Below are 22,229 nucleotides of genomic sequence, written 5' to 3'. Positions count from 1 at the left end.
CAGTCCCCCGAGCGGGAGGATCATGGGATATATCCCCCCTCAGTCACTGTCTGCAGAGGATCATGGGATATATCCCCCCTCAGGCGCGCTCTGCAGAGGATCATGGGATATATCCCCCCATGGGGCCCGGGGGTCCCGGGGCACTGCGGGGACCCTCCGGTGTCCTGCGGGGACCCTCCGGTGTCCTGCGGGGACCCTCCGGTGTCCTGCGGGGCTCGCGGCCAGTTCAGGGCCCGGGGGCAGCGCGGCCTGAGGGACTGAGTGGTCCCGGCCATGCGGGACCCCCGGCAGCGGCCGTGGGATGAGGTCCCGGTGGCGGCCTGGCCTGAGGTGACGGTGATGTGCTGGGTCCCCATTCCTGCCCCCGTGGCAGGCGGGACCCCAACGCCGAGAGTCCCCTTCTCTGGGGGCTCCTCCCTCGCGGCGGCCCATGTGGAAGCACGGGCCGGGGTGACCCAGGGGTACGTGGGGGGCAGGATCTGCCCCATGCGGGGGTCACGTCCTGGCCCCCCATCCCGGCTGCTCCTGGTGCCGTGCCTGGCTCTGCGCGGCCGGGGGGTTCGGATGGGGTCCCCGTGTGTGGGGGTCCCCACCTGTGGAGGACCCCACGTCCCAGTTCCCTCTGTGTGCCCAGGTGAAGGTGGAACAGGTGGGGGGGGGGGGGGACAGGTGCCAGCTCTCGGTCACCTCATCGGGCACCCCGTTAGGTGCTGCTGAGCTGTCCCTGTCCCCAGCCCCCTGCACCATTGCGGGGTGCCAGGTCTGTCCCCCCACCCCCTGAAGGGCCCCCCAAACCCCTGAGTATTCCTGTCCCCCTCCCCAACACGGGTGACAGCCACAGCCCCGGGGAGGCAGGTGAGGGGACAGGGACGGAGGCCGTGTCCTCCCCCCCACTCAGGGGACCCCCGGGATCGCGGCAGGACCCCGGGACAGGAGCGCCCCGGGGCTCGGGAGTCCCCGGTGCTCCCCAGGGAAGGGAACGGGGCACTCCGGGATGGGAAGCGCGGCGGGGGATGGACTGCAGGGGAGTCCGGGCTGAGGCGTTCCTGCTGCTCCGAGGGGCTGGAAAGGGGGATCGGAGCCGGGGGGTCCCCAGCGCTCCCGGGGAGTGGAGAGGGGGAGCCTGGGGCGGGGGGCACCCGCTGGTCCCGGGGATGGGAAGGGGGAACGGGGGGGTTCCCGGTGCTCCCGGGGGACGGACGGCGGTGATTCCCGGGGGAAGGGGGGTCCGGGGCGGGAGGTGCCCGGTGCTCCGGGAGGTTGGAAGGTGGGGGGGGGGGTCGGGGGGGTCTATCCTGGTCCGGGGCGGCGGGAGCGCGCGGGGGCGGCGGGAGCGCGCGGCGCGCCCTCGCCCGGGGCCGGGACCGGGATCGGGATCGCGAGGCGGAGCCCGGGAGCGGCGGGAGGCGGCGGCTCCGGCTCCGCAAACTTTCCCGGAGCGGCGGCGGGGCCATGGGCCGCGGCCCGCGCTGAGCACCATGATCGCGGCCGGGGGCTGCCTCGGCGCCGGGCTGCTGCTGCTGGCCGCCCTCTGCCCCCCCGCCGCCGCTGAAGGTGGGTCCCACCGGGGAGCTCCGGGGGGGCACCGGGGACACCGCGAATCGGGGGGACTCCGGGCCGCGGGAGCGTCCCCGCGCAGCGACTTCGCGCAAAGTTTTGCACGGGACCGACCGGGACCGGGGGGCACCGAGAGGGGGAACCGGGGAAAGGGAGGGGGGGGACACGGGGGGCGTGACCGAGAGGGCACCGGGGGGGACATCGGGGGTGGGACCGAGTGGAAAACCGGGAGGGGACGGTGGGGACAACCGAGGGAGCAGCGGGAGGGGACTGTGGGGCCCTCGGGTTGGGAACGAGGGGGGCACCGGGGGTGGGACCGGGCAGCTCTGGGAGTGGGTCGGGGGTGCACCGGGCCGCGGGGGTCCGCTGTGCCCGGGGGCTGCACGGTGGGAAGTGACGGGACCGCCTCCCCCGGTCCTTCCCCAGTCCCCCCACTGCCCTCTCGGTGTCCGCGGTTCTCCCGGCCGCGGGCAGCGCGACCCCGGTGTCCCCGCGCCGCCACTGCCCGCCAGGATTCGGGGCCGAACTGGTGTGTACTGGGAGGCGCTGGGGCCAAGCGGGAGGCCCTGCCCGCTGCGCCCCGGTTCCCCCGAGCGGGACGATTCCCGGGAGGAATTTAGGGGCTGCAGTAGAGCCCGGAGCGTGGACCCCCCCCGCTGCAGCCGGTCCCAGGGCTCCGGCACCGCCGGGAGAAGCGAGTACTGGGGCCCCCACGTTGTGGGGGTTCCCTTCCCGTGGGCATGGGGAGGCTTCGGGGTGCGGGGCAGGCGCGGTGCCCCACGGAGCGGCTGGGTGGGTGGGTGGGTGCGTCCCCGTCGCTCCCATCCACATTCTCGACGTGCCGCACCCAGCCCAGCCCCGGGGGGGAGCGGGGAGCCCGGCCCGACAGCCCCCGGGCCTCGGCCACGCACCGCGGCGGGGCTGGCAGGAACGGGGCTAGCAGGAGAGGGGGCTGGTGGCCCCAAAGTGGGCACCAGCAGCCCCAAAAGTTGGACGCTGCTGCCTCCCCGTTGAGGGGCAGCTCCAGCAGCGGGAGTTTTAGAAAGTGAATGCCCGGTGGGAGTGAACCGGTGTGAGGTGGTGGGACAGGGACGTGGGGACACACTGGGTGGCCTCCACTCCCGGCACCCCACAGCTCACGCTGCCTGGAGCAGCCGTGTGGGCCGAGCTCCTGGTTGGGGACACGCCGGTGTCCCTGAGGCCGGATTGGTGTCCGGCAGCCCCGGCTCAGGACAGCCCCCGTGGGCACGTGGCCGACGGGCTTTGCCGGACACCCGTGGGCAGCCGAGGTGCTTCGTGGTGGCACCGCCCGCTGGAGCGAGCCAGGCAGGACGGGTCAGTCACTGCCCTGCCCGGTGCCCAGCCAGGGACCTGGGCGAGCAGACAAGGCCGAATCCTGGGGCACGGAGCCGGGATCCCACCGGGATCCGGCGCTGCCGCGCACTTGTCCCACCTGCCCTTTGCCCCGGGGAAGCCCCGGCACCCCGTGCCTGTCACGGCAGGTGTGGGCACAGACCTTGAGCTTTGGCCGCCCGACACAACGGCACGTTCCCCTCCGGGGTCCCCCCCCGTTGCACGGCCGGTCGGGTGGGAGACAGCTGAACCCCACATTCGGGGGGCTTCCTCCTTCCTGGCCGTTTTTTCCCTGGCTCAGAGGCCTCGGAGCAGGCGGGGGAGGCGAGTGCCAGCCGGGTCGCCTGGACACGGGGCCGCGCCCGCAGCTGCCCAGCACCGGGGGCTGTCACTCAGCCACAGAGCAGCCGGGAACCGGCACAGCGAACCCCCGCCTGACCCCCGTGTGCCCCCCTGCCCGTGCTGGGACGGCAGCGCCTCAGGGCTGGTGGCTCTGGGAGTGACACTGTGGTGGCGGCAGGGTCAGCGCCGGGCTCGGTGCCGGAGCGGGGCTGGGCTCTGGCGTGGGGGCTCTCCCCGGCGAGGTGTTGGGGTGCCGGGGGCCGCGGGCGCGCCGGGGCTGGGCCGTGCCCGCCAGCCCTGCGTCACCGCTGCTCCCCAAACACGCCCGACCTGAAAAGGCGGTTCCAGCCGGGAGCGGGCGGCCGGGGCCCCGTGCCACCCGCGCCCGTGACTCACTCGCCCGGGGCCTGGCACCCAGGGCGGGCTCCCGCGCCCCCCGCCCCGCCTGGATGCCGCGGGGATGCTCGCCCGGCCAGCAGCCCCTCACAATGGGGCCGGCCGGGCCCCGCAGCCGTCGCCGCTCAACAATCGGGTCTTGTCTCGGCGCGGCCGCCCCGGCGGCGTGGGCAGCGCATTCCTGCCCGCGGCCCCCGCTCCGGCCCCGCGGCTCTGGGGGTCCCAACCCAGCCCCCAGCAGTCCCCGGCCCCCGCCGCGGGCACGGGGCGACACCGGTCCCCGTTGTCCCTCGAGCGGGGCCCGGTGCCAGAGCGGGAGCAGCTTTGCCGCGTGCCGGGGTGGGAGCCGGGGGAGCCACGATCCAGGAAACCCATCGGAAGCTGTTGGGAGCAGCCCCGGAGATAAAGGGCGGCCGCCGCATCCGCGGCGTTTCCTGCGGGGGCCGGAGCTCCGCGTCCCACGGGGGAGAGGAGGGGTTGGGGACCCGCTGAGCCCCCGCTGTCCCCACAGTCTGCACCGGCACCGACATGAAGCTGCTGCGTCCCTCCAGCCCCGAGAGCCACTACGAGACCCTGCGGCACCTCTACCAGGGCTGCCAGGTAGTCCAGGGCAACCTGGAGCTCACCTACCTGCCCGCCGACGCCGACACCTCCTTCCTCAAGGTGCGCAGCGGGAAACGCCCCGAGGGAGGGGGAAGGACGGGGGTCCGGCCGGCCCCTCACCCGTGTCCCCCCCATTCCAGGACATCAAGGAGGTGCAGGGGTACGTGCTGATCGCGGAGAACCAAGTGAGCGGGCTGGAGCTGCAGAGCCTGCGCATCATCCGCGGCACGCAGCTCTTCCAGGACCGCTACGCCCTGGCTGTGGTGGGCAACGCCGGCCCCACCGGGACGCCGGGGCTGCGCCAGCTCGGCATGAGGCACCTCACAGGTGGGGAAGCCCTGTCGGGGTCGCTCGGGTATGCGGGTTGCTGCTCCTGCAGTTGGGAGCTGCCAGCTCTGGTCTGGGGTGGGTGTTCCCACAGGGTCCCTGTCCAGGTGTGGGTGTCCTCATGGTGGGTCCCCACCCAGGATTGGGTGCTCTCATGGAGAGGCAGGTCCCTACCGAGGACTGGGAGTCCCCACGGGGCTGCAGGGCTTCCCCATGCTGACCTCCCTACCTGTCCCCCGCCAGAGATCCTGAAGGGAGGGGTGCGCATCGAGAGGAACCCCGAGCTGTGTTTCCAGGAGACCATCCTCTGGAGTGACATCTTCCACCGGCACAACGAGTTCCGTGCCGAGATCCAGGTGGAGAGCGCCCGCACCCGCAGCTGTGAGTGCCCCAGGGGAGTTGTGGTACCGGGGCTGGGGGGGCTCTGGGGGTTCCAGCCCCCCTGGCACCCCCTGCTCACGCTTCCCCCTGCGCAGGTCCCGACTGCCGGGCGCTCTGTGCCGAGGGGCACTGCTGGGGCGAGGGCAAACAGGACTGCCAGACATGTGAGTGTGGGGCCCCATAGAGGCTCTGACCTGCCCCCCCACCTCCCCAGGGACCCCCAAAGCCCCTGGGAACCCCTTTCCTTACCTCTGTATGCCCCTGCTCCACTGATCCCCACTTGGCACCCAAATCTCTGTCCCAGAGACTCCCTGGACCTTCTGCTTGCACTCCCAAATTGTTGCTCTACTGAGCCCTACCTGCCACCTAAGTCCCGTTTCCAGACACCCTCTGGACCTTCCATTTGCCTCCCAAATCTCTGTCCCACTGACCCCTATTTGCCACTTAAATCTCGCCCTCAGAAGCACCCTGACCTATTTAGCCCCCAAATCCTCATTCCACTGAGCCCTACATGGCACCCAAATCCTGTTCCAGGAGCCTCCCCTTACATCCCAAATCCCTGCCATGAGGACCTCTGCTTATACCCCAAATCCCAGCCCTGGGAACCCCCCCCCTTACCCCCCCAGATTCCTGTCCCACTGCCCCCACTTGTCCCCTGAATTCCCACCACACAGATTTTTACCCCGGAAACCCACCTACCCTCCAACCCCTCATCCTGGCGACTGCCCCATTGCCTGGAGGGAGGAATCCGTGGGGGTCCCTGTCCCCAGCGTGTCCCTCTGTGTCCCTGCAGTGACCAACAGCATCTGCCACGGCTGCCCACGCTGCAAGGGCACGAAGCCCACGGACTGTTGCCACGAGCAGTGCGCCGCCGGCTGCACCGGCCCCAAGCACTCCGACTGCCTGGTGCGCACGGGACGGGGGCACCGGGGGTCCTGGGGGGCAACAGGGGTCTCACACGGCTGTGTCCCCCCACCCCCAGGCATGCCTGAACTTCAACCGGAGCGGGATCTGCGAGCTGCACTGCCCCCCACTCGTCGTCTACAACTCGGACACCTTCGAGTCGATGCCCAACCCTGACGGGCGCTACACCTTTGGTGCCAGCTGTGTCAGCCAGTGTCCCTGTGAGTGACACCCTGGGGGGGTGCAGGGGCGGCCAGCGTGGTCCTGACCCCCCCTCCTGCCCCCTCCAGACAACTACCTCGCCACGGAGGTGGGGTCCTGCACCCTCGTGTGCCCCCAGAACAGCCAGGAGGTCACGGTCAACAACGTCCAGAAGTGTGAGAAGTGCAGCAAACCCTGCCCGGAGGGTGAGAAACCCCCCCGGGGTCTGGGGGGCTCTGGGTGCCCTGAGGATGTGGGTGAGCAGCCCCCAGAGGCCGGGAGGGGGGCTCTGGATACTGCAGGACTGGGGATGAGCAGCTCCTCAATGTCCTGGGGGGCTCATGGAGTTCCCAAGGTTGTGGGTGAGCAGCCCCCCAGTATCTGGACAGGTCTGGGGACCCCAGAGGTGTGGGTGAGCAGTCCCCTGGGGGTTGGGGGTACTCTGGGAACCCCAAGGGTGTGGGTAAGCAGCCTTCCCAAGCCTTGGGGGGCTCTGGGGACCGCAGGGATGTGGATGACCAGTCCTCAGTGCAGCTCTGGGGACTCCCAAGTCTGTGTGGGGGTGCTGCTATGCCCTGTGGGGGTATCTCCATGGCTGGTGGGGCAGTGTTTTGGGGTGCTTGGGGGTCCTGGCGGAGCACCCCAGCCCTGCTATGCCCCCTCAGTGTGCTACGGGCTGGGAGTGGATTTCCTGAAGGGCGTCCGTGCCGTGAACGCCTCCAACATCCAGCACTTCTCCGGCTGCACCAAGATTTTTGGGAGCCTGGCTTTCCTGCCCGAGACCTTCGCTGGGTGAGCGCCTGATTCCCCTCCCTGAGCCCACCGGGACCCCCAGCGGGATCCCCCCCAACCTCCCTCCCGTCCCCTGCAGGGACCCCAGCACCAACACCCCACCCCTGGACCCCAAACTGCTGCGGATCTTCGAGAGCCTGGAGGAGCTGACGGGTGAGAGCTGGGGGAGCTGGGGGGGATCGAGGGCTCCGGGTTTGGGGGCACATGAGGTGGTGACACTCAGCTCCCCCCAGGCTTCCTCTACATCGCGGCCTGGCCACCTGACATGAAGGACCTGGGAGTCTTCCAAAACCTGCGCGTGATCCGGGGCCGGGTGCTGCACAAGTGAGCAGGGACGGGGATGTGGGGGGGACACGGGGGCACAGGGGCACCTGGAGGGATGCAGGGGGACACATGAGGGGACACAGGGATATGGAGTGACACGGAACGTGGGGATGCAGAGGGGACGTGGGGAAATGTTGGGGGACACAGAGAGACATGGTGGGGGTGCAGGGGGGTCTGGGAACACACGGGGAGATATGGGGACATGGGGGGACGTGGGGGATGACAGGACGTGAGGGCATATGGGTGGGATGCAGAGGTTGCAGGGGAGACTTGGGTGGGACCCGGGGGGATGCAGGGGGACATGAAGGGGCTCACAGAGGGTGAAGGGGGGACACGGGAAGGACACGGAGGATGTGGGGGGACACGGAGACACGCGTGTCTCACCCGTGGGTGTCTCGGCAGCGGCGCCTACTCGCTGACGCTGCGGGACCTGGCGGTGCAGGCGCTGGGGCTTCGGGCCCTGCAGGAGATCAGCAGCGGGATGGTGCTGGTGCACCACAACCCCCAGCTCTGCTTCCTCCAGAAGGTGCCCTGGCACAGCATCTTCCGCAACCCCCGCCAGCGCCTCTTCCAGACCCACAACAAGCCCCCCGAGCAGTGCGGTAAGAGGAGCCCATGGGGGTGGGGGGAGATGTTGGACCCCCCCTGTTGCTGACAAACCCCCTGGTGCTGATGGTGCCCCCCCCCCGCAGAGAGCGAGGGGCTGGTTTGCTTCCACCTCTGTGCCCAGGGGCACTGCTGGGGCCCCGGCCCCACCCAGTGCGTGGCCTGCGAGCGGTTCCTGCGCGGCCAGGAGTGCGTGGCCTCCTGCAACCTCCTGGATGGGTGAGTGGAGACCCTCGGGAGTGCCAAACAGAGCCCCCACACACACCGCAGGGTGGGGCTGGGACTCCATCCCTGCCCCTTTGCCCTGCAGAGCCGTCCGGGAACACGCCAACGGGACGCGGTGCCTGCCGTGCCACCCCGAGTGCCAGCCCCAGAACGGCACCGAGACCTGCTTCGGATCGGTGAGGACAGGGACACGCACTGGGTGGGCTGGGGGGCGCCCCCAGACACCTGGGTCCCTCAACCCGCCCCGGTTCCTGCAGGATCCAGACCAGTGCGTGGCCTGTGCCCACTACAAGGATGCCCAGCAGTGTGTGCGGCGCTGCCCCAGCGGCGTCAAGGCCGACGCCTCCTTCGTGCCCGTCTGGAAATACCCGGACGAATTCGGCGTGTGCCAGCTCTGCCCCACCAACTGCACCCACTCGTGAGTTGGGGGTCCCTAGCCGAGGAGGGGGTGCTGGCAGCTGCAGGGGGCTGCTGACAGCAGGGGGCTACACCCTGTGTCCCCAGGTGCACGATCCGGGATGAGGACGGGTGTCCCGTGGACCAGAAGCCAAGGTAGGAGTGTGGCTGTGTTGTGCCACTGCCACTCTGGGTGCTGGGGGTCCCCCACACTGACGGCCTCTTGGCACGCAGCCAGGTGACGTCCATCATCGCCGGCGTGGTGGGGGCTCTGCTGGTCATCGTCCTGCTCCTCATCACCGTCATCTGCGTCAAGCGCCGGCGGCAGCAGGAGCGCAAGCACACGATGCGGCGGCTGCTGCAGGAAACCGAGGTGGGGATCTCCCCGGGGGGCAGGAGTGGACCCTCAGTGCCTGGGAGGGATCAGGAGCCTGGCTCCCCTCACCCCTCCATGCCCCACAGCTGGTGGAGCCACTGACGCCCAGCGGGGCCCTCCCCAACCAAGCCCAGATGAGGATCCTCAAGGAGACGGAGCTCAAGAAAGTGAAAGTTTTGGGTTCCGGTGCTTTTGGCACCGTCTATAAGGTGAGGAGTGGGGATAGCACAGTGGGACGTGATTCTCCCTGCTCTGCATCCCCTCACCTGCTTGTCCCCACCTCAGGGCATCTGGATCCCCGATGGGGAGAGCGTGAAGATCCCAGTGGCCATCAAAGTCTTGCGGGAGAACACATCACCCAAAGCCAACAAGGAGATCCTGGACGTGAGTGTGGCCACGGCACTGGAGGGGAATGGGGCTGGCAGTGACCCCTGCCCACCCTGACCCCTCTCCTGCCCACAGGAGGCCTATGTGATGGCAGGGGTGGGCAGCCCCTACGTGTCCCGACTGCTGGGCATCTGCCTGACCTCCACGGTGCAGCTGGTGACGCAGCTGATGCCCTACGGCTGCCTCCTGGACTACGTGCGGGAGAACAAGGACCACATCGGCTCCCAGGACCTGCTCAACTGGTGTGTGCAGATCGCCAAGGTAGGACAGGGGACCTGGGCAGCTCTAGGGGGGTCCTGGGGGAGACCAGGGACAGCTGGACATGTGCCACCTCCAGGGGATGAGTTACCTGGAGGAGGTGAGACTGGTGCACCGGGACTTGGCCGCTCGCAATGTCCTCGTCAAGAGCCCCAACCACGTCAAGATCACCGACTTTGGGCTGGCCCGGCTGCTCGACATCGACGAGACCGAGTACCACGCTGATGGTGGCAAGGTAGGGCTTGGGGACGCAGGACAGTGATGCTCCCCTCGGTGACCCCCCAGCCACCCTCCAGTCCTGCTCACCTCTCCATCTGCCCTGTCCCAGGTCCCCATCAAGTGGATGGCGCTGGAGTCCATCCTCCGCCGGCGCTTCACGCACCAGAGCGATGTCTGGAGTTACGGTGCGCCAGGGTGTCCCTGCCCCAGGGGACTTGGGGACTCCCAATGCACTGCTCACCCCCACACCCGTCCCCTCCAGGTGTCACCGTGTGGGAGCTGATGACGTTTGGGGCAAAGCCGTACGACGGGATCCCCGCGCGGGAGATCCCGGACCTGCTGGAGAAGGGCGAGCGGCTGCCGCAGCCGCCCATCTGCACCATCGACGTCTACATGATCATGGTGAAATGTACGGGGAGGGTACACAGGGACAGGGAGGGGACAGGGCGTGGTGTCACAGGGACAGGGAGGGGACAGGGCGTGGTGTCACCCTGCTCCCGGCCCTGATGGTGCCCGGCTCTGCTCCAGGCTGGATGATTGACTCCGAGTGCCGGCCCAAGTTCCGGGAGCTGGTCACCGAGTTCTCCCGCATGGCCCGCGACCCCCAGCGCTTCGTGGTCATCCAGGTACGCAGACCCCCGGGGTCCCATCCCCTCGCCGGTGCCCTGGGGTGAGCACTGACCGGTGTGACCCCCCCCAGAACGACCTGGTGGGGCTGCCCGGCTCCATGGACAGCACCTTCTACCGAGCGCTGCTGGATGAGGAGGACATGGACGACCTGGTGGACGCCGAGGAGTACCTGGTGCCTCACCACGGCTTCTTCAGCACCGACACCTCCACCACCTACCGCAGCCGCATCTCCTCCATGCGGGTACGTGGGGAGGGCTGGGAGGGAGCTCCCAGGCCTGGCACAGGCGCGGGGGTGACCCCGTGCCACATCTGTGAGGGGCAAAGCGCCGGGATGCTCCTCGGGGTGGGCTCAAGTGCCCGACTCTGTGTCCTCTCCCACACCCAGAGCACGGCGGAGTCTCCAGCCAAGGTGGAAGAGGGCGAGGGCTTGGCCTCCTTCCCCTTCCCCGCCCAGGGCCTGGCGGAGGGCCCAGAGGGCCCTGTCCCAGAGGTGCCAGATGGGGACAAGGTGGCCCTGCAGAGCCCCCCAGGGCGGGAGCCCGGCACTCTGCCCCGGTACAGCGAGGATCCCACCGGGTTGACGGCCAAGGACGGAGAGGACCCCGAGTGCTTCACCGTCCCAGCCCCCCACAGCACCATGCCAGGTAGACAGGGCACGGCTGGATCCTTGGGGAGGTGGTGGGGGGTGTCTGTGTGTCCCATGACCCCTGGGGGGTCCCTAACATGTCACTCACCCTGCAGAGTACGTGAACCAGGCTGAGGAACGTCCGCCCCGGGCCCCCCCATCCCCGCCAGACAAGCCCAAGGGGCACCAGGGGAAGAACGGGCTCATCAAGGACCCCAAGAACTCCTTCCCAGGGCCCTTTGGCCACGCTGTGGAGAACCCCGAGTACCTGGCACCCCATGGCACCCCCACCCCTGGCCCCTTCAGCCAGGCCTTCGACAACCCCTACTACTGGAACCAGGACCCCGCCAAGGGTGGTGGCCCCGAGGGTGGCCCCGGCACGACGCCCACGGCCGAGAACCCCGAGTACCTCGGCCTGGCCGGCCCCGACACCACGGCCGTGTAAGAGAGACCCCCCCAACTTCACCAAGGCAGCTCAGGGAGGGACGAGCCACGGCCGCAGGGCTGGGGGTCCATCCCCTCTGCCCGAGGGTGGCACCGCTGACGCAGGGCTGGGAGAGCCCAGGACGCTGTGGGACAGCGCGGCAGCGGAGTGGGGACAGAGGGGTCACCCTCGGTGGCACTGGGGACCCACAAGCTGGGCGGTGCCCGGAGCAGCCCAGGGAGCTCGGCCCCAGCACGGCCTGGAGAAGGACAGACCCTCTGCCAACCCCCCGCTCCAGGGCTGTCCCAGTGCCTGGGACACGTGGACTTGCACTGAGGGCAGCTGGACTGAGAGCAGTCCCGGCTGCTCCGGGATCCTTTGGAAGCACCGGGATGTATATTTGATAATTGTACATTGGTTGTTTTTTCTACTCCCGTGGTCTCTTTGGTTTCCCCATCTCCGTCGGATTCAGCTCTGTCTCCCAAGGACCAACATGTCACAGCCCTTCCCTTTTTCCTTCTTTTTTTCCCCCTTTTCCTTCTCTTTTTCCCCTTTTCCCTTCTTTTTTCCCCTTTTTGCCTTCCCTTTGCCCTTTTTCCCTCTTTTTCTTTCCCTTTCCCCTTCTTTTTCCCCCTTTTTCCTTCCCCATTTCCTCTCCCCTTTTCCCTCCTTTCCATTCCTTTTTCTGTTTCCTTTTCCCCTTCTGTCTTCCCTTTTCTGCTTCTTTCTTCTTCCCCCTTCTCTTCCCACTCCTCCCTTTTTTTCCCCTTCCCTTCCTCTCCCCTCTGTCACCCCCCACCACTTGCCTGAAGGACAAAATTCCTGATCCCAGGCAGGATCCAGGAGCGTGTCCCACGCCCCATTCCCGAGGGACACCAGAGGAGCCACATTCTCCATCCTTTATTCCGCCCAGGCCGTTGGGTTTATACACAGTATAGAATAAATAGGGGACCCCCCCTGCCCCGAGGCCAAGGGCAGGGTCATTCCAGGCAGGAAGCAGGAGCTGGGAGCCTGGGAATGAGGAGGGGGGATGTGAACACACCTGTGGCTGTGGGGCCGGGCTGGGGTTCCCATGGCCAGCCCCTGCCCGGGATTAAACAGTGCCAGAGGGACTTTAATCATTAACAAATCCCAGGGGAGTTACAGCCAGTGGATTCCCCTTGGAATGAACCTGCTGGGAGCTGCTCCAACACCCAGCCTGGCTCCCCAGGTTCCCAGGGGATGAGGGAGGGGAGAGGCCAGCACAGAGAAACGGGGGTGCCAACCCTGTGCCCCTCGGGGAGGTGCAGCTGATGAGGGGGGGGAAGGCAAAGGCAGGTGGGAGACCCCCCCCCCACCCCACAAGCCACAGCAGGACAGGCAGGGGACAGAATGACCCCCAGTGCCACCCGTGCCACAGCTCTGCCCTTCCCAGCGCCACCCTGGGGGTCCCCAGGAGGCTCCTGAGCCCCCCAGTCGTGCAGGGAGTTAAGGAAGGCGGCGCTGGGCAGCCTGGGGGGACCCCGCTGTCCCCGGGGGGCTACAGGATGACGCAGGGGGGGCGGCTGTTGGTGATTTTCTCCAGGGGCTCCCCATTGCGGGCTCTGCGGATGGCCTCGATCAGCTGGGGAGACACGGCAGGGGAGGGGTCAGGGCCAGGCCCCGGGAGCACCGGGGCACACGGAGGGGACAGGGACAAACCCCGGCCCCGGTGAGGAACTGCCCCTCTCTTCCTGCCCTCTGTGCCCCAGCAGGACCTGCAGCGGGTGCTGGCAGCGTGGCAGGAGGGGGAGCAGCTCCAGAGGGTGACAAAACGTGGGCAGGTCCCATCCCAGCAGGGGCTCCCTGCGAACCCAACGCCCCCCAGGCCCAGCCTGGCTGAGCCCGGGACCCCCGGTGGGCACTCACGTCCTTCTCGTAGGGAAAGCCCCCGTTCTCCAGCTTGGAGAAGACCAGCTGCCCGTTGATCTCGATCTCAAAGGCACCTGAGGGCACACACAAGGCCCAGCCCTGAGCTCTGTCCCCCCCCCCAAAACACCCCCAGCCCGTGCCCCACCCCGGCAGCACGGGGGGCTCTGCAGACCCGCGGCTCTGCCCCCAAACTGAGGGGCAGCAACCAGGCCACGACCCCCCTGGACTTCCAGCCGGGTTTAACCCACCCCAAACCCCCAGCACGGCACTGGGGGTGGCCTGGGGTGTCCCCCCCGAGGCCGAGGCTGCTCTGGGGTCTCACCGGTGCCCCCCAGGCGTGACTCGATCTCGATGTCGGGGTACTCGTCCCGCACGGCGCTCGCCAGCTCCTGGTACGTGGCCTCGAAGCCGCAGGGCTCGCTGGGGAGGGGGGAACTGCCTGAGGAGGGGTCGGGGCGCAGGGACCCCACAACGGCTCTGCTGCTCCCTGCACCCCCGTTTCCCAACGCCCCCCTCGGGAGCCCTCCCAAAACCCCCAGCCCCCCACACCCCATAACCCTGTGTCCCCTCAATACCTCCTCAGTCCCCCCCCAGCCTCCAGAGCCACCCCAAACCCTCCATAACCCCTTCCTCAGCCCCCAGTTCCCCCAGTTTGTGCTCCCAGTACCGCTCTGGGCCGCCCCCGAAGGCCCCGGGGTCCCCTCGGTAGCCACGGTCCACCCGCCCCCGGGCTCCCCGCGGCCGCGGCGCTCACCAGTACTCCACCACGATGCGGACCCGCCGCTCGGCCCCACTCTCGGCCCCGTTCCCGTCCCCGTTCCCGTCCCCGGCCCCGCTGCTCATGGCCCCCGGTGCCGCCGCGCCGCCGCTTCCGGGTGTGGTCACGTGACGCGCCACTTCCGGCCGCTCTGCACCGCCGCGCCGCTCGTCTCGTCTGCTCCGAGACCTCCGGGAGGCCCGCCGTGACCCCGGTGACCCCCGGGGGACCCAAAATGACCCTCAGTGACCCCCGTGAGACACCCAGTGACCCGAAGCGAGTCCCAGGACGCCTCTACTGACCTAAAGTGACCCCGGGGAACCCAAACTCACCGCGTGTCACCTGCAGTGACCCCCGAGACCCGCAGGGGACCCGCAACGCCCCCCCCCCCCCCCCCCGTGAGACGCACAATGACCTCAGTGACCCCCGTGTCACCCAAAATGGGACCCAAGATGACCTCCGGAGGACCCACACGGGACCCCTGGGACCTGAAATGACCCTCACAGGAGCTCTCTATTCCCGTGGGAGCCCCTACTGCTCCGTGGGACCCCCACCTAAAACCCCTGTGGGGGTTCTGTAGGGCCCTGTGCCCCCCCCCCAGACCAACAGGAACCCTCAGCATCCCCCACGGGGACCCCTGAACCCCTCGGTGGGGACACCTCTAGGGACTCCGTGACCCCATGGCACCCCCAATCCCCAGTGGGGACTCCCAGACCCCGTGTGGGGACACCCACAGGGGACCCCACAGGGGACACACAGAGCCCCTAAGTGACCCCACGTCCCACTGCGTTCCCGTATCCCAAATACCAACCCCAACCCCTCCTGGAAGGGCCCCTGACCTGCATGAGACCCCCCCCCCCCCACCCCGTGGTCCCACCTGGCGGGGATCCCTCAGGTGACAATGGGGACATCCCCCTCCCTTCCAGCCATGGGACCCTTCCAGCCCCGCCTTGGGGGTCCCAGGGGAGCCCCAACCCCACACCCTGGCTTTGGGGGCTCTCAGAGCATGAGCTGGGGGGGGGATCTGTGGGATCTGCACCCCCAGCACATCCCAGGGGACCGAGGCCCCGCGTGTCCCCCCCCCCACCCCGCGCCCCGCTGCTCCAGGGGTCACCCCGGTGCATTGTGGGAAACTCCCCATCACCACCTCGGGGGTGGGGGGGGGGGGTCGCGGGAGGTGGGTTTGGGGGGTGCAGCCCCCCCCGGGGCCGGGCTGGACACTCCAAGGGGGGCTGGGGGGCCCCTGGGGGTGTCGGTGGGGGGCCGGTGCCGGGCAGCAGGCCCGGGGCGCCGTGATGTCAGGCGGGGGCGGGAGCTGGCGCAGGTAGATAAAGCCGGGGAGAACAGGAATCCCTGGTCCGGCCGGAGGGTGCCGGGACGCGCCGGGCGCTGCAGGTAGGAGCGGGGCCGGGCCGGGGGCTCCTGGGGCTGGGGGGGGGTCGCTGCTCATGGCCCCATCCCGCCGGGAGCGACCCCGCAGCTCTGGCTGCGCCCGCACCCCTTCCCTCCCTCCTTCCCCGCCTTCCTCCCGGCTCTTCCTCCTCCTCTGCGCCCCTGGGGAGCCCTGTCCCCCCCGCCCTGGGCACCCGCCGGGACCCCCACCCACAGCTGGGGTCCCGTTCCGTGCTCCTGCTGCTCCCGGCACGCCGGCCCGTGTCCCGGTGGCCCCGTGCTCCGCTCCTGAGCCCCGCTGACCCTGCAGTGCCACCCCCTCACCCTGGTGCCTCTGGGACCCTGTCCCTCAGCCCCGGGACCCTCGATCCGGTGGCCCTGCACCCCCTGCTCCATAGCCCTGCTGGCCCTGGGGCCCCTCCCGGTGGTCCTGACCCCCTCCAGGCCCCCACCCCGTAACCCTGATGGCCCCCGTCCCTTTGCCCAAAGCCCTGTGTCCCCTGTTTGCCCCCGGGACACCCCGAGCGTCCCCACCCTGAGCGTCCCCACCCTGAGCGTCCCCACCCTGCCACGGCCACCAGGACAGGGCTCACACCGGGGTGACCTGAGGCCACGGGGGAGGTGCCGGGGCCGTGTCCCAGTGCCAGGGCCCTGCCTGTCACATCCCCCCCGTGTCCCCCTGCTGCGTCCCACCTGTCCATCACCCTGCCTGACCCCTGCCTGTCCCCGTGTCCCCAGAGCACCCCGGGGCCTGGCCAGGGACGGGGGACCGGGCTGGCACAGCCAGGGCAGGGAGCGGGGATGGGGCGGCGGGTCCTGCTGGGATGCAGGGATGGGGACAGGGACACGGCAGGGACAGGGACGGGATGGGGATGACATCGGTGCTGCCCAGCCGTGGACTTGGACCCGAGAGGCGGCGACAGGGACGGGCAGCGGGCGAATGATTAACGCGGCTCTGCCCGGTGTCCCGGGAGCGCCGGGTCCAGCGCCCGCGGCCACCGAGTGCCACCGTGGATGCCACGTGTGGGTTACGTGTGCCACGTGCCGGGGGGGCCCGTGGCACATCCCCGCTCCCTCCGCGGGTCGCTCCGGAGCCGGTACCGGAGCGGGGCCGCGGTCCGGCCGCGACCGGTGCCCGGGCACGGTGGCACCGCGTGGGCGCTGGCACCGGGCGTGGGTGGGGACCCGGGGGGGGCCGTGCCAGCGCGGGGGGGGCTGGCGGCGGTTCCCACGGCGGCTCCCTCGCCCCCGGCTCCCGGCGCGGCCGCCCGGGCCCGGATGCCAGGGCGGTGAGGTGGAGCTGGGAGCGGCTGCCAGAACTGGTTTGGCCGGACCCGAGGAGGTGTTTGGGCTGAGCCGCCGCCGCCACGCTCGGCTTCCTTCCCTCCCCGGCGCCGGCACGGCTCGGCCTGGCAAAGCTCAGCCCGGCACGGCTCAGCCCAGCATCTCCCAGTGCTCCCAGACCCTCAGTGCTGGTGTGGGGCCACTGGTGAGGCTCCCACGTGGGATGTGGGGGATTTTGGGGGGGTCTCATAACGGGCTGTGCTCACCATCACTGTTATGCTCCTGCCCACAGCCCCCCGACAGGACTGGGGGGACAGGGACACCCTTGGCAGCTCAGCCAGACCCCCAGGGCTGGGGTCCTGCTTGTCTGGAAAACACCCCTGGGTGGGCGCCAGGGCTGGGAGCCCACGTGGAGGCGGCGTGGCATCCTCTGGGGGCTGCCCTCACCTGGCCATGGCCCCCCAGATGTGGCCATGACCCCCCCGAGGTCACATGACACCCCCTCTCTCTCTCCCCACAGATAATGCCATGGAGGGGGGGGCTCAGCAGAGCAGCCTCTGGGAGCCCCCCGAGCAGGATGGGGGTCCTGGTGAGCGGGATGGGGGCGAGGGGCCGCCCGAGGTCAGGCGCTCCCAGCCCCTCTTCATCCACGGCAGCAGGTGGGTGTGAGGCCCGGGGGGGGTTGGGGAGGTTAAGGGGGAGGCAGGGGGTGCTCAGGGGGGTCACAGGGGGTGTAGAGCTCACCCCCCTGTGCCTGCAGCCGGCAGCTGCCGCAGGAGGAGCCACGAGCGTCGTCGCTGCCCAGCATCCCCAACCCCTTCCCCGAGCTCTGCAGCCCCTCCAACTCACCCATCCTGAGCAGCCCGGCCCTGGGACAGGGACCCCCCCGCGAGGGCACCGCCCATGTGAGTCAGGGGCAGGGGCTGGGAAGGGGGGCTGAGGTCTGGGACAGGACACCCCTGCACGGGCTGGGGAGGGGATTCTTGGGGCAGGGACCTCCCTGGCGAGGGCACCCCCCGGGTGAAGTGGGGGTCAGGGGGCTGGGGGAGAGGGGAGGGTCTCAGCTCTGGGGCAGGAACGTCCTCCCACGGGAGGGTCTGGGAAGGGGTCTCAGCCTTTGGACAGGGACCCCTCTATAGAGATCCCACCCTCCTGAGCCAGGGGGCCGAGGGACTGGAAAGAGGAACCTCAGCCCTGGGGAAGGAACCACCTCCCAAATGAATCAAAGCTCTGGGAAGGGGGGATCCCATCCTTGGGATAGGAACCACCTCCCGCATGAGTTGGGGAGCAGGAGGAGGGGGTGGGTGTTCTCACCCGTGGTTCAGCAGGGTCCCCTCGTGCCGGGGGGGGCCCTGACACCCCCCGTCCCACCTCCCAGGTGGTGAAGGTGTTCGGCGAGGACGGCGCGTGCCGCTCGCTGGAGGCCTCGGCGGGGACCACGGCGCGGCAGCTCTGCGAGACCCTGGTGCGCAGGACGCGGGCGCTGCACGACCACAGCTGGGCCCTGGTGGAGCTGCACCAGCACCTGGCCCTGGGTGAGCGGCCGTGGGGGCACGGCGGGACACGGCCCGCGGGACCCCCCCCCCAACCCTGCTGACCCCCCCGTCCCCCCCCCAAGAGCGCTGCCTGGAGGACCACGAGTCGGTGGTGGAGGTGCAGAGCTCCTGGGCCCCGGGTGCCGACAGCCGCTTCGTGTTCCGCAAGAACTTCGCCAAGTACGAGCTCTTCAAGAGCAACGCGGTAGGTGGGCGCCCTCTGGAACCCCCCATGGGCACCCTGAGCACCCCAAGGGTCTCTGCTGACCCTCTGTCCCCCAGCAGTTGCTGTTCCCCGAGGTGATGGTGTCCAGCTGCCTGGAGGCCAACAAGAGCATGGCACACTCCGAGCTCATCCAGGTATGGGGCACCATGCCCGGCCGTGCCCCGGGGAACCCCGCCGTGCCCCGGGGACCCCGCCGTGCCCCTCAGCCCTCGTGTCCCCCCAGAATTTCCTCAACTCTGGGAGCTGCCCTGAGGTCCAGGGCTTCCTGCATCTGCGGGAGGCCGGGCGCAAGGTCTGGAAGCGCTTCCACTTCTCCCTGCGCCGCTCGGGGCTCTACTACTCCACCAAGGGCACCTCCAAGGTGAGGGCAGGGGGTTCTGGGGAAAGGGAGCATGGCCAGGGGGTGCAGCGGGGCCAGCCCTGACACCCCCCGCCCCCCAGGACCCCCGGCACCTCCAGTACTTCGCTGACCTCACCGAGTCCAACATCTACTACGTGACGCAGGGCAAGAAGCTCTACGGGACACCCACCGAGTTCGGCTTCTGCATCAAGGTGGGGATGTCCCTGCCTGTGGCAGGGTCATTCCCTGCGCCTCCCCCTGCCAAGGGCTCTCTGTCCCCTCAGAGCCACCCGGGGCTGCCCCGTGACGGCTCCGGCCTCTCCCGCAGCCCCACAAGGCGCGGAGCGGCGCGAAGGGCCTGAAGCTGCTCTGCAGCGAGGATGAGCAGAGCCGCAGCTGCTGGATGGCCGCCTTCCGGCTCTTCAAGGTGAGCCCCGAGCGGGTGCTGCCGGCCCCTGCTGGGGGGACTCTGGGGTGGTGGCAGAGGGAAGCTGGAGGGAATTTGGAGGGGTAATGGGGGCATTCTGGAGGAGTGCTGGGGTGATGCTGTGACAGAAGGCTCACACAGTGTGCATCCGCATGCAAACCTTGGGACAGGGAATGCTGGCTCAGGAATGCCGTGGAATAGCACAGACATTGTTGAGAGAAAAATGGAACTAGAAAACAAGTTTCAAAAGGTGCAAATAGCACTAGATACTTTGGAGAAATAGAGGTGCGTTGTAGTAGTACCCATGAGGGGTAATTTTAGATGACTGGCTTTAAGGCATTTACAGCATAAAAAACGCTTATAGTGTGTTGTAATTAGGAAATGGCTGGCTTCTGATTGTGATGGCGTGAATTATAACATCTGTATTATCTCACCCTTCACATGAGACTGAAAATGGAATAAAAGTTTTTAAAACACCTCTCAGTTGCCCCATCTCTGGGTCAGAAAAGGGCTTAGTCTGACAGTGCTGGAAGGACGATGGGGGATGCTTGGGGGATACTGGAGGGATGCTGGGAAGATGCTGGAGAGATGCAAGGGTGGGAATGTGGAGGGGTTCTAGAGGGATGCTGGAGGGATGACCCCATCCCAGTGAGAATGTGTCAGGGTGGGTGTCCCTGTGCCCATGTGCAGTGGATGCAGAGGTCCCCCCCTGCACTGGGTGGCTGTGGAGGTCCCTGGGTGTCCCTGGGTGTCCCCCACCCTGCAGCAGGGCCCCCCCAGCTGACAGAGCCCTTCCCCCAGTACGGGATGCAGCTCTACCGCAACTACCAGCAAGCGCAGGCACGACTGAGCCAACCCCCCTGGATCGGCCCCACGCCCCTGGTGAGTGTCCCCCGCCCCCGCAGCCCCCGGCCCGTGGGGACCCTCCGGTGACCCCCCCTGTCCCCCACAGCGAAGCGTCTCGGACAATGCACTGGTGGCCATGGACTTCTCAGGGTGCACGGGCCGGGTGATCGAGAACCCCAGTGAGGTGCTGACCGTGGCCCTGGAGGAGGCACAGGCCTGGAGGGTGAGTCGGGGTGCTGGGGAGTTCAGGGGGAGTCCCCCCGAGGCCACCCTAAGGTCCCCTCCTTTCTCTGTGTGCCCAGAAGAAGACGACGCACCGGTACAGCCTGCCCGCAGCCTGCCACAGCTCCCCGCTCAGCGCCGGTGAGACGTGGGCTCAGTGCCCAGCGGGGGTCCCCGCCTGGGCAGGGGGCCCCCCCAAATCTGACGCCCCTCTCTTCGCAGCCATCCACCGCACCCAGCCCTGGTTCCACGGGCGCATCTCCCGGGAGGACACCCAGCAGCTCATGGGCCGTCAGGGCTTGGTGGACGGGTACGGGACCCTGGGGTGGGGGGTCGGGGTCCCTGGGGCTCCTGGGGAGGGACATGGAACTCCAGGGAGGTTCAGGAGCACAAGGGTTACAGGGCCTTGCACCTCCTGGGGGGATCCAGGACATGTGTGGGGTGAGGGTGAGTGATCCCAGGGGGGTTGTGACTCCCAGGGTGTTGCAGGGTTTGGGGGACACACAGGTTCCTGGGGGGACTCCCTGTGATGCCAGGGGGTACCGGGCTACTCCCAGGCCTCCATAGGAGGTTTGTGGGACCCCGTGGGTGACACTGGGAGGGCAGAAGGGACCTGGGGCCGGCAGTGAAACCGCTGGGGCTCGCAGGGTCTTCCTGGTGCGGGAGAGCCAGCGGAACCCCAAGGGCTTCGTGCTGTCCCTGTGCCACCTGCAGCGCATCAAACACTACCTCATCCTGCCGGTGAGTGCCAGCGTGGGGCTGGGGGGGCCGGGGGGGGCTGGGGAGAGGGGTCCTGACCTGCAGCCCCCCCGGCAGAGCGAGGAGGAGGGTCGGCTCTACTTCACCATGGACGATGGGCAGACGCGCTTCGCCGACCTTATCCAGCTCGTGGAGTTCCACCAGATCAACCGCGGCATCCTGCCCTGCAAGCTGCGGCACTACTGCACCTGCGTGGCCCTCTGAGCCACGGCACGGCACCACCGGCAGGGTTTGGCACAGCCTGGCACCAGCGGCACGGCAGGGTTTGGCTCAGTCTGGCCCTGCTGGCGTTCTTTGGCTCAGTCTCACCGCCGACGTAGCGCGGCTTGATACAGCCCAGCAGCACCGGCACGGAACGGCTTGGCACAGCCCGGCACCGCTGGGATTGTTTGGCACAGCCTGGCCCTGCTGATACGGCACAGCCCAGCACCACCGGTGTGGTTTGGCACGGCTGGGCGCCACTGACGTGGCACAGCTCAGCACAGCCTGGCACTGCTGGCACAGCTTGGCACCAGTGGGATGGTTTGGCACAGCCCAGCAGCACCAGCGTGGCACAGTTTGGCACAGTCTGGCACAGTTGGGTGGTATGGCACGGCCTGGCACTGCTAGTATGGCACTGCTCAGCACATCCCAGCACCATCGGGATGATTTGGCACAGCCTGGCACCGCCAACATGGCACAGCTCAGCACAGCCCAGCGCCAGGACCCCCACACTCAAGCACTTTCTCCCCTCTGCCCTGCAGCACCAGCCCCGAGTGTCCCTGCAGGGGCCTGGCACTCCTCGCCCCCACACCAGGGGGGTTTTGGGGTCCCCAGGAGCGGGGTCCCGGGGTGTGGGGGTGAGGGGGGCACCCATCACCGTGTCCCCCACGTCTCCACGAGGCCAGTTGAACTGGGACGTGTTTTATACCAGTGATAAATAAAGGTTATTTTTGCAGAGGTCCTGCCTCGTTCCTTCCCATCCCCAGAGCCCCCCCAGTGCCGGTGGCACACGGCTGGCAGTGTCCCCATCTCCCACAGTGTGCCCACGCCTGGCAGCGTCCCCACGTCCCACTGTGTCCCCACAGTGCCCCGGGTGCCACACAAAGGCCCCTCTGTGCTCCCCGGGCACCACGTGCGGCTCAGCCACGCGGCCGCCGCAAATCCCCGGGCGGGGGGATTATCCAGGGGGGATTAAGGGCCCGGATTTGGGGGGGCTGGGGCTGGGGCAGCTGCTATAAAGGCGG

The 22,229-nt window shown here is 68.6% G+C and overlaps 4 protein-coding genes across 7 annotated transcripts; 2 read left to right on the top strand and 2 right to left on the bottom strand.

Annotated features, from left to right (window-relative positions):
- Positions 1-20: 20 nt before the first annotated feature.
- Positions 21-1,454, bottom strand: LOC128819645 (basic salivary proline-rich protein 2-like). The gene is made up of 2 exons (XM_053999882.1): positions 924-1,454; positions 21-593 (listed from the first exon to the last, which is right to left on the bottom strand). Exons 1-2 carry the CDS (start codon positions 1,452-1,454, stop codon positions 21-23), a joined length of 1,104 nt encoding a protein of 367 aa, XP_053855857.1.
- ERBB2 (erb-b2 receptor tyrosine kinase 2) lies at positions 347-11,755 on the top strand. 3 transcript variants are annotated; one of them, XM_054000180.1, is made up of 27 exons: positions 347-461; positions 4,160-4,311; positions 4,392-4,578; positions 4,822-4,959; positions 5,055-5,123; positions 5,753-5,865; positions 5,942-6,083; positions 6,153-6,269; positions 6,729-6,855; positions 6,935-7,008; positions 7,089-7,179; positions 7,582-7,781; positions 7,872-8,004; positions 8,096-8,186; positions 8,268-8,428; positions 8,515-8,562; positions 8,641-8,779; positions 8,869-8,991; positions 9,068-9,166; positions 9,245-9,430; positions 9,507-9,662; positions 9,756-9,831; positions 9,909-10,055; positions 10,175-10,272; positions 10,347-10,517; positions 10,662-10,920; positions 11,018-11,755. In XM_054000180.1, exons 2-27 carry the CDS (start codon positions 4,177-4,179, stop codon positions 11,344-11,346), a joined length of 3,609 nt encoding a protein of 1,202 aa, XP_053856155.1. In that variant the 5' UTR covers positions 347-461; positions 4,160-4,176; the 3' UTR covers positions 11,347-11,755. The 3 variants fall into 3 exon arrangements, with proteins under 3 accessions (XP_053856155.1, XP_053856154.1, XP_053856153.1); XM_054000179.1 differs by lacking the exon at positions 347-461 and adding an exon at positions 1,423-1,554; XM_054000178.1 differs by lacking the exon at positions 347-461 and adding an exon at positions 1,423-1,554 and having other exon boundaries at positions 8,096-8,428.
- Positions 11,756-12,210: 455 nt separating this feature from the next.
- MIEN1 (migration and invasion enhancer 1) lies at positions 12,211-14,091 on the bottom strand. Its single transcript, XM_054000197.1, has 4 exons — positions 13,970-14,091; positions 13,538-13,635; positions 13,213-13,289; positions 12,211-12,928 (listed from the first exon to the last, which is right to left on the bottom strand). The coding sequence occupies exons 1-4, from the start codon at positions 14,056-14,058 to the stop codon at positions 12,845-12,847; spliced, it is 348 nt and encodes a 115-aa protein (XP_053856172.1). The 5' UTR covers positions 14,059-14,091; the 3' UTR covers positions 12,211-12,844.
- Positions 14,092-15,301: 1,210 nt separating this feature from the next.
- GRB7 (growth factor receptor bound protein 7) lies at positions 15,302-21,940 on the top strand. 2 transcript variants are annotated; one of them, XM_054000181.1, is made up of 15 exons: positions 15,302-15,367; positions 17,169-17,307; positions 17,409-17,553; positions 18,027-18,183; positions 18,267-18,388; positions 18,466-18,543; positions 18,633-18,770; positions 18,851-18,961; positions 19,078-19,176; positions 19,978-20,058; positions 20,129-20,245; positions 20,325-20,385; positions 20,467-20,554; positions 20,892-20,985; positions 21,061-21,940. In XM_054000181.1, exons 2-15 carry the CDS (start codon positions 17,177-17,179, stop codon positions 21,205-21,207), a joined length of 1,569 nt encoding a protein of 522 aa, XP_053856156.1. In that variant the 5' UTR covers positions 15,302-15,367; positions 17,169-17,176; the 3' UTR covers positions 21,208-21,940. The 2 variants fall into 2 exon arrangements, with proteins under 2 accessions (XP_053856156.1, XP_053856157.1); XM_054000182.1 differs by lacking the exon at positions 15,302-15,367 and adding an exon at positions 16,601-16,853.
- Positions 21,941-22,229: the final 289 nt, after the last annotated feature.

Source organism: Vidua macroura, chromosome 27 (assembly GCF_024509145.1).
Source record: "Vidua macroura isolate BioBank_ID:100142 chromosome 27, ASM2450914v1, whole genome shotgun sequence".
Classification (NCBI taxonomy): Eukaryota; Metazoa; Chordata; class Aves; order Passeriformes; family Viduidae; genus Vidua; species Vidua macroura.
This window is presented reverse-complemented; position numbering and strand designations above follow the sequence as displayed.

Excerpts from the sequence above, each read along its gene's own strand:
- ERBB2 (XM_054000178.1), top strand. The coding sequence starts at position 1,479 with ATGATCGCGGCCGGGGGCTGCCTCGGCGCCGGGCTGCTGCTGCTGGCC. Across the intron at positions 4,312-4,391 it reads CCGACACCTCCTTCCTCAAG|GACATCAAGGAGGTGCAGGG; the intron begins GTGCGCAGCGGG and ends CCCCCATTCCAG. Across the intron at positions 7,180-7,581 it reads CGGGGCCGGGTGCTGCACAA|CGGCGCCTACTCGCTGACGC; the intron begins GTGAGCAGGGAC and ends GTGTCTCGGCAG.
- GRB7 (XM_054000181.1), top strand. The coding sequence starts at position 17,177 with ATGGAGGGGGGGGCTCAGCAGAGCAGCCTCTGGGAGCCCCCCGAGCAG. Across the intron at positions 18,962-19,077 it reads AGTTCGGCTTCTGCATCAAG|CCCCACAAGGCGCGGAGCGG; the intron begins GTGGGGATGTCC and ends CCTCTCCCGCAG. Across the intron at positions 19,177-19,977 it reads CCGCCTTCCGGCTCTTCAAG|TACGGGATGCAGCTCTACCG; the intron begins GTGAGCCCCGAG and ends CCCTTCCCCCAG.
- LOC128819645 (XM_053999882.1), bottom strand. The coding sequence starts at position 1,454 with ATGGCCCCGCCGCCGCTCCGGGAAAGTTTGCGGAGCCGGAGCCGCCGC. Across the intron at positions 594-923 it reads CGGGGCGCTCCTGTCCCGGG|GTGGGGACCCCCACACACGG; the intron begins GTCCTGCCGCGA and ends GGTCCTCCACAG.
- MIEN1 (XM_054000197.1), bottom strand. The coding sequence starts at position 14,058 with ATGAGCAGCGGGGCCGGGGACGGGAACGGGGACGGGAACGGGGCCGAG. Across the intron at positions 13,290-13,537 it reads GTCACGCCTGGGGGGCACCG|GTGCCTTTGAGATCGAGATC; the intron begins GTGAGACCCCAG and ends GTGTGCCCTCAG. Across the intron at positions 12,929-13,212 it reads GCTTTCCCTACGAGAAGGAC|CTGATCGAGGCCATCCGCAG; the intron begins GTGAGTGCCCAC and ends GTGTCTCCCCAG.